This window comes from Anomaloglossus baeobatrachus, chromosome 11 (assembly GCF_048569485.1).
Source record: "Anomaloglossus baeobatrachus isolate aAnoBae1 chromosome 11, aAnoBae1.hap1, whole genome shotgun sequence".
NCBI lineage: Eukaryota > Metazoa > Chordata > Amphibia > Anura > Aromobatidae > Anomaloglossus > Anomaloglossus baeobatrachus.
This window is the reverse complement of record NC_134363.1, coordinates 12,809,835-12,819,599: the sequence shown is the minus strand read 5'-3', so window position 1 is coordinate 12,819,599 and position 9,765 is coordinate 12,809,835. Positions and strand designations below refer to the sequence as shown.

The following is a 9,765-nucleotide window of genomic DNA, read 5'->3' as shown; positions in this document are numbered from 1 at the left end:
TATGTACAAATATAATAAGGTGCTAGTGCAATTGAAATATATATGAGGAAAAATTGATAACCCAGACCTGGAACTAGTCTATATGAGGAGCTTAGGACCACCAGATGGAAAAGCAATATTAGAGCAAAATAGCAGACCCACCACTGATAGCCATCCTGACCACACTGCCACGCACCTTGACGCACGTTTCGCTACAGATTCGTCGGGAGGTCGAAGGAGGTTTGATTACAGGATGGATCACACTTGACCTCCTCAGGCCGGATGGTATCTAATTTTTTTTAATGGGCAGGTCAGGACTGAAGTTCTCACCTAAATTTTACATTTTATTTTGCTATAACATAAGCGATAATGCATTGAATGGGAACGTTTTCTATAATGAACATCTATCCTCAGCTCCCTGATATCCAAGGGTGTAAATAATAAATTGAAAATTCATTGCCACTGTGGCTCAATATATGTTTAATAAATAAGAACAGAACCGTCCATTGTGACCTTTATCAGATTTTGCAGATGGTATAACACTATGAGCAGTAATGCTTTACTGTTAATACCTGTTCACACCAAGAGAAAATCAATATTACGGGAAAGAATTTCAGCTTTACAGCAGAGTATCAGTGACTGTCACACGTTCCTGTAGCAATCACTTCCCTCAAAGTCAACAGAGCTCTCATCGACTGAATCAGCGCAAACAGTGTCTTTCGATTTTTATCCGCACTCGGCCAAGAGCTGCAGAATAGGAACCATTCAAAATGCGGAGGGTCAGGTTTATTATTTCATTACTGTTTGTCCAAAATATGTGACACTGACTTCATCTAGGTGCCCAAAATGGATTAGTTGAGCTGCTGCCTGTCGCTTTGCAAGTGAGTTGGTATATATCCCAGCAGAGTTATATCTATCAGGTGATATATCTTATAATTCTTGTGCCAAATCTGTATCCTGGGACCTTGGATGTGGTCACACTTGTATCAGTAAGTCCCTGGGAAAAGTGCAGGTGGTAAATTTGTGCCGCAGAGAGATAATTCCACTTGTGTTTATTCAGGTATTACTGATGTAGCCGGAGGTGAAATAATATAATCTATGAGTCCTGGTAGAAAATCATCCATTAAACGTAATGAGAGTGGAAATATACAAATATGTAATGTCATAAACTCAATGGGATAATAAGGCTCCTGCACATCCCTTAATGCTCATCTATCTGGCAGCTGATTGAAGCTCTGCAGTGATCAGTGTGTTTGGTTAGTGGTCTGCCTTAAAATTATTCCAAGTTCCAATTTATAGACTAATGCAAAAATATGTATAACTTATCAACTCCCAGCATGCCCAAGGGGGAAGGACATATTTTATATTATTGGGTTAGGAGATTTCTCTGGTGATTAACATTCTGTGTACCGTAGACTAATGCAAAAATATGTGTAACATCCTCAACTCCCAGCATGCCCAAGGGTGAAGCACAGATTTTATATTCTTGTGTTAGGAGCTTTCTCTGTTGCTCACCATTCTTTGTACCATAGACTAATGCAAATATATATATTACCTCAACCCCCAGCATGTCCAATGGTGAAGCATAGATTTTATATTCTTGTGTTAGAAGCTTTTTCTGGTGCTTACCATTCCTTGTCTAGTGCAAAAATATCCAAGCATGCCCAAGGGTGAAGCATAGATTTTATATTCTTGTGTTAGGAGTGTTCTCTGGTGCTTACCATTCTTAGTACCATAGACTAATGCAACAATATGTATAGCTTATCCTCAACTCCCAGCAAGCCCAAGGGTGAAGCATAGGTTTTAAATTGTTGTGTTATTAGCTTTATCTAGTGCTTACCATTCCTTGTACCATAGACTAATTTACAATATATAACTTATGCTCAACTCCTAGCATCCCCAAGGGTGAATCATAGATTTTATATTTTTGTGCTATTAACTTTATCTGATGCTTACCATTCCTTGTACCATAAACTAATGTAAAACATGTATAACTTATCCTCAACTCCCAGTATGCCCAATGGTGAAGCACAGCTTTTATATTCTTGTGTTAGGAGCTTTCTTTGGTGCTTATTATTCCTTGTACCATAGACTAATGCAAATATATGTCTTACCTCAATCCCCAGCATGTCCAATGGTGAAGCACAGATTTTAAATTCTTGTGTTAGAAGCTTTTTCTGGTGCTTACCATTCCTTGTCTAGTGCAAAAATATCCAAGCATGCCCAAGGGTGAAGCATAGATTTTATATTCTTGTGTTAGGAGCGTTCTCTGGTGCTTACCATTATTAGTACCATAGACTAATGCAACAATATGTATAGCTTATCCTCAACTCCCAGCATGCCCAAGGGTGAAGCACAGATTTTATATTCTTATGTTAGGAGCTTTCTCTAGTGCTTAGAATTACTTGTACCATAGACTAATTAAAAAATATGTCTACCTTACAGATTATATATTCTTATGTTAGGAGCTTTCTTTGGTGCTTACCATTAATTGTACTATAATCTAATGCAATTCCTTGTACCATAGACAAATGCAAAACTATGTATAAATTATCCTCAACTCCCAGCATGCCCAAGGGTAAAGCAAAGATTTTATATTTTTGTGCTTGGAGTTTTCTCTGGTGCTTACCATTCATTGTACCATAGACTAATACAAAAATATGTATAACGTATCCTGAACTCTCACAATGCCCAAGGGTGAAGTACAAATTTTATATCCTTGTTTTAGGAGCTTTCTCTGGTGCTTATCATTCCTTGCACCACAGACTAATGCAAAAATATGTATAACTTATTCTCAACTCCCAGCATGCCCAAGGGTGTAGCACAGATTTTATATTCTTGTGTTAGCAGCTTTCTCTGGTGCTTACCATTCCGTATACTATAGACTAATGCATAAATATGTATAACTTATGCTTAACTCCCAGCATGCCCAAAGGTGAAGCAGAAATTTTATATTCTTGTATTAGTTGTCACTTTTTAAGATGATTTACCTTTTTTTCTGCTATTCTTTAGCAGGAAGTAAGCGACATGAGAATTCACTATGAGTGTCACATTAGTCATTTTCTGACTCGTCCTCAAAAACCCTTTATATTAATAATGAAAATCTTGATTTCTGCTGTAAACAGGATGTTATGTTATGATCATGGGAAAAGTTGGAAATACGAGCCCCAAATGTTAATAATTCACCACTTAATCAAAACCTCTGGTTAAATAACAAAGTACCAGAACAATATTCTCAGACGTCTGAGATGGCACTGTTACTTGTGGCAGCTCTGCTGGGGTCAGCAGGTGAGACGGTGACAATATGGGGCAGGGATGACATACAGGAGGTGGGGGAAGCCATAGATTACTACACAAGGGTAGGAGGTGAGCGAGCTACGTCCACTCCTATGGGGAAGTGTTACTGTAATATAGATATAATGTATATAAGAGTGTATTATATTTATTGTAAGATGCTCTTATGAGTGCGCTGCTGCGTCAGCAATGTAGCAGAGCTGGACGGGCGTGGCGGGCGGCGCCATCTAGCGACAGTGAGTTTCATATGTTTTATTGCAAGTAATGTATCTGATATAATATACATGTTTAGAACACTGTAAATAATGTATAATATAAGATGCTGGCCCCTTGTGCTGTGTAAGGCGGGAGACATAGAGTAGAGGGCCAGGAGTATGGTAGATAAAAGTTTATATATAGGATAGATATAGTATTAATAATATAGGATATTTTAGTGTAGTGTAACTAAGGACCAAGTGTGCAGGAGTGGGGTGTCAGTGGTAGATAGTGAGTGTGATAGGTTAGAGCAGGAACAGGTGCAAATAGCCAAGTGGTAACCACAGAAATGAAGTCATGGAGGAAGAGTAAGTAGAGAAGGATTAGGAAGACAAGGAATTGAGTAGGCAGTGAAGCTGTAGAGGTTTAAGTGAGCGGACAGGGCCAAAAGTGAGGGCCTGTCCAGGATGGGAGGAAACCCTGCAGATGGGCTGTGGAGTGTCCTGAAATTGGTGGGATGTCGTGGAACGGAGACCGTCAGCAGGAGCCTGAACTGGTTGGGAGCTGGTTCGGTATCGAGTGAGATGCGGAAGCCACTAGGAAAGGTTACGGAGAGGAAGCACAGATAAGACTCAGCTGTTGGAGGATAGTTACCCAGAGCGCGTTCCAGCAAGGTTAGAAAACCCCAAGGAGTGAGGGTTTGTCCGAAGTAAGGAAGAAGTGGTAACCTCAAATAAATCGGTTCCTGAACTGTTTTACAAAGAGACTGGTGCATGTGAATTATGTAGCCCTCCACGTCTACGAGGAGGACCAGCAGTGAAGATGGAGGTAACACCAGACGTTATTATAAGTGCCGCACGACCTCAGAAGGAACACAACAAGAGCACACAATAAAAGAAGCAGTCTAGCGAGCAATCCTCAGCCAGGATAGGGCTCCTGCTTCTCAGATCTACACATCTACACACCTGTAGATTCTCTTGTTCATTCCTCCTTTGGGATATCACCTAATGTCACACTTTTTCATCCATCAACAGCAGAGACCTTAGAACTGAAAAATAAAGTATAAAAATCTAGAAAGTTACATGATAAAGTATTAAAACAGGAAAAAAAACATGCCTATCTTAAAATGCATTATTAGATTGAGATAAGCTCCCTGGTATCCTAGGGTGAAATTTATGGAAAATCATTCCTTGTGATCTATGCAGTATTTCTACAAAACTGAAAGTGAAGGCAGCTATATTTTTTCATTACTTTTATAATTAATTTGTATGTTTATAATTCCTTTTAATGTAAAGAATCTTAGCTCTCTGGAATCCTAAGAAGCAATTTATGGAAAATTATTTCTTGTGTGTTCTGCAGCATTTCTACAAAATTGAAAGGGAAGGCAGCTATATTTTTTATTACTTTTATAATTTACTTGTATGTTTATAATTCCTTTTAATAGAACTGAGTCTTAGCTCTCTGGAATCCTAGGGTGAAATTTATGGAAAATTATTTCTTCTGTGCTCTGCAACATTTCCACTAAATTGAAAAGGAAGGCAGCTATATTTTTTGATTCATTTTATAATTTATTTATATGTTTAAAATTCCTTTTAATATAACTGAATCTTAGCTCTCTGGAATCCTAGGGTGAAATTTATGGAAAATCATTCCTTGTGCACTCTGCAGCATTTCTACAAAATTGAAAGGGAAGACAGCTATATTTTTTTGATTCATTTTATAATTTAATGTATGTTTATAATTCCTTTTAATATAACTGAATCTTAGCTCTCTGGAATCCTAGGGTGAAATTTATGGAAAATCATTCCTTGTGCACTCTGCAGCATTTCTACAAAATTGAGAAGGAAGGCAGCTATATTTTTGATCACTTTTATAATTAATTTGTATGTTTAAAATTCCTTTTAATGTAACTGAATCTTAGCTCTCTGGAATGCTAGGGCGAAATTTATTGAAAATCATTCCTTGTGCTCTCTGCAGCATTTCTACAAAATTGAAAAGGAAAGCAGCTATATTTTTTTCATTACTTTTATAATTTATTTGTATGTTTATAATTCCTTTTAATAAAACCGAATCTTAGCTCTCTGGAATCCTAGGGTGAAATTTATGGAAAATCATTCCTTGTGTACTCTGCAGCATTTCTACAAAATTGAAAGGGAAGGCAGCTATTTTTTTTTTATTACTTTTATAATTAATTTCTATGTTTATAATTCCTGTTAATGGAAAGTGAGTCTTAGCTCTCTGATATCCTAGGGTGAAATACAGACGGACAGATACTAAAGTAAAATGTGATAATGCAGGAAATATAAAATTCATGTAAGTGTTATTTTATTTGTGTTATCTTACCAGTGAATGCCTATTCCATTGAGCGGATTATAGGAGGATATGAATGTGTCCCTCACTCGCGACCATGGCAGGTGGCACTCTACTATTTTGATGTATATATCTGCGGAGGAGCGCTCATAAATGAATACTGGGTTTTGACAGCTGCGCACTGCAATGTATCGTAAGTGCCATGTTTATCTGCCGTGTCACCAATACTGATCACTGAATACATTTTTACCGTTGCAGATTGTTTATTCATCCGAAAAATATAACCTGCTCATCTAATAATGTGTTATCATTGGTTATAGGAACATTCAGGTTCGGCTTGGGGAACATAATCGGTACATGGACGAGGGAACAGAGCAGTTCACTTACGCTATAAAGATATGTCCTCATGGGGGTTACTGCATGATGACATACAACAACGACATTATGCTCCTGAAACTGGCGAGACCGGCTGTACTCAACGAATATGTGAATATCATCCCCCTGTGCTCCCCTGAGTGCCTGGAACACTGTGACACCTGTCATATCTCAGGATGGGGAACAACCACCAGTCCTCAAGGTAACGACAAATACACAGATATTCAGCACAATGAATAATGAGCATAACTATACCTAACATAATACTGCCCCATGTACAATAATATAACACTGCCCCCTATGTACAAGAATATAACTACTATAATGCTGCCCCTATGTACAAGAATATAACTACTATAATACTGCTCTTATGTACAAGAATATAACTACTATAATACTGCCCCTATATACAAGAATATTACTACTATAATACTGCCCCCTATGTACAAGAATATAACTACTATAATACTGCTCCTATGTACAAGAATATTACTACTATAATACTGCCCCCTATGTACAAGAATATAACTACTATAATACTGCCCCCTATGTACAAGAATATAACTACTATAATACTGCCCCTATATACAGTACTATAACTACTATAATACTGCCCCTATATACAGTAATATAACTACTACAATACTGCTCCTATGTACAAGAATATAACTACTATAATACTGCTCCTATGTACAAGAATATAACTACTATAATACTGCCCCCTATGTACAAGAGTATAACTACTATAATACTGCCTCTATGTACAAGAATATAACTATTATAATACTGCCCCTATGTACAAGAATATAACTACTATAATACTGCCCCTTATGTTCAAGAATATAACTACTATAATACTGCCCCTATGTACAAGAATATACCTGCTATAATACTGCTCCTATGTACAAGAATATAACTACTATAATACTGCCCCTATGTACAAGAATATAACTACTATAATACTGCCCCTTATGTTCAAGAATATAACTACTATAATACTGCCCCTATGTACAAGAATATACCTGCTATAATACTGCCCCCTATATACAAGAATATAACTACTATAATACTGCCCCTATGTACAAGAATATAACTACTATAATACTGCCCCTATGTACAAGAATATAACTACTATAATACTGCCTCTATGTACAAGAATATAACTATTATAATACTGCCCCTATGTACAAGAATATAACTACTATAATACTGCCCCTTATGTTCAAGAATATAACTACTATAATACTGCCCCTATGTACAAGAATATACCTGCTATAATACTGCTCCTATGTACAAGAATATAACTACTATAATACTGCCCCTATGTACAAGAATATAACTACTATAATACTGCCCCTTATGTTCAAGAATATAACTACTATAATACTGCCCCTATGTACAAGAATATACCTGCTATAATACTGCCCCCTATATACAAGAATATAACTACTATAATACTGCCCCTTATGTTCAAGAATATAACTACTATAATACTGCTCCTATGTACAAGAATATAACTACTATAATACTGCCCCTATGTACAAGAATATAACTACTATAATACTGCCCCTTATGTTCAAGAATATAACTACTATAATACTGCCCCTATGTACAAGAATATACCTGCTATAATACTGCCCCCTATATACAAGAATATAACTACTATAATACTGCTCCTATGTACAAGAATATAACTACTATAATACTGCCCCTATATACAAGAATATATCTACTATAATACTGCCCCCTATGTACAGGAATATAACTACTATAATACTGCCCTATGTACAAGAATATAACTACTATAATACTGCCCCTATGTACAAGAATATAACTGCTATAATACTGCCCCTATGTAGAATAATATAACTGCTATAACACTACCCCTATATACAAGAATATAACTACTATAATACTGCTCCTATGTACAAGAATATAACTACTGTAATACTGCCCCTATATACAAGAATATATCTACTATAATACTGCCCCCTATGTACAGGAATATAACTACTATAATACTGCCCTATGTACAAGAATATAACTACTATAATACTGCTCCCTATGTACAAGAATATAACTGCTATAATACTGCCCCTATGTAGAATAATATAACTGCTATAACACTACTCCTATGTACAAGAATATAACTACTATAAAACTGCCCCCTATGTACAAGAATATAACTACTATAATACTGCTCCTATGTACAAGAATATAACTACTATAATACTGCTCCTATATACAAGAATATAACTACTATAATACTGCCCATATATACAAGAATATAACTACTATAATACTGCTAACTATGTACAAGAATATAACTGCTATAATATTGCCCCTATGTAGAATAATATAACTGCTATAACACTGCTCCTTTGGCTGTGACTTCCTTTCCGCAGAGTCGTACCCCGATGTGCTGATGTGTCTGAATGTCACGATTTTCTCTGACGCTGAGTGTCAGGCGTTCTATGGTGATGTGACGGAGAACATGTTGTGTGCCGGGGTCAGGGAAGGAGGCATGGATTCTTGCCAGGTAAGATTTGGGCATGGAATTGATGAAGAGCCTCCCCCCTCCTCCATTTCCATACAATATGAAGACACTCTATATATACAGTATATAGTATATACCGATCAATATAGCAAATATCTGAATATGGAAACTTTTCTATTTGAATGTTTGTAAATTCTATTGTCAATAATTATCAATGTGATCAATATCCGCTTCTGCCAATGACGCTTGTCTCCTCAGGGGGACTCCGGGGGGCCTCTGGTGTGTGGGTCCTGCATATGTGGCATCATATCATGGGGAGACCCCGTCTGTGCACAGCCCAATAAACCCGGGGTCTACACCAAGGTCTGCAAATATCTGGACTGGATCAACAATGTGATGGAAAATGAAGACGCCGGTGTATGTAGGGACGGCTGACGACGGGGACTAATGTGATACCTGGACGAGGCTGCACCCCACAATGTGCAACTGATCCCCACATCTGGGGGGGATTTGTAATAATACAAATAATAAAAAAGTTAATGTACAAAGATATTTTATATGTACAGAACCTCCCCTATCTACAGAGTGTGCTACACCCAAATTATAGGGGCACATGTCTTAATAGTGGCATTCGGGTTCCTCAATCGGTCCCATTGCTCCATGGTGTATAATCTCCGGCCCCTCACCAAGCACAATGCTGAGCCGTACATCACCAAGCACAATGCTGAGCCGTACATCACCAAGCACAATGCCGAGCCATACATCACCAAGCACAATGCTGAGCCGTACATCACCAAGCACAATGCCGAGCCATACATCACCAAGCACAATGCCGAGCCATACATCACCAAGCACAATGCCGAGCCGTACATCACCAAGCACAATGCTGAGCCGTACATCACCAAGCACAATGCCGAGCCATATATCACCAAGCACAATACCGAGCCGTACATCACCAAGCACAATGCCGAGCCATACATCACCAAGCACAATGCCGAGCCGTACATCACCAAGCACAATGCCGAGCCGTACATCACCAAGCACAATGCCGAGCCGTACATCACCAAGCACAATGCCGAGCCGTACATCACCAAGCACAATGCCGAGCCGTACAT

At 37.8% G+C, this 9,765-nt stretch overlaps 1 protein-coding gene across 1 annotated transcript; it reads left to right on the top strand.

The window, feature by feature from the left end:
* Positions 1-3,227: 3,227 nt before the first annotated feature.
* Positions 3,228-9,138, top strand: LOC142256717 (trypsin-like). The gene is made up of 5 exons (XM_075328568.1): positions 3,228-3,267; positions 5,815-5,971; positions 6,099-6,355; positions 8,559-8,692; positions 8,909-9,138. Exons 1-5 carry the CDS (start codon positions 3,228-3,230, stop codon positions 9,083-9,085), a joined length of 765 nt encoding a protein of 254 aa, XP_075184683.1. The 3' UTR covers positions 9,086-9,138.
* Positions 9,139-9,765: the final 627 nt, after the last annotated feature.

What these genes read in the sequence shown, in the direction of transcription:
- LOC142256717 (XM_075328568.1), top strand. Translation starts at nt 3,228, where the DNA reads ATGGCACTGTTACTTGTGGCAGCTCTGCTGGGGTCAGCAG. An exon ending in GCTGCGCACTGCAATGTATC is followed by an intron (nt 5,972 to 6,098) that starts GTAAGTGCCATG and finishes CATTGGTTATAG; the next exon opens with GAACATTCAGGTTCGGCTTG. An exon ending in AACAACCACCAGTCCTCAAG is followed by an intron (nt 6,356 to 8,558) that starts GTAACGACAAAT and finishes TCCTTTCCGCAG; the next exon opens with AGTCGTACCCCGATGTGCTG.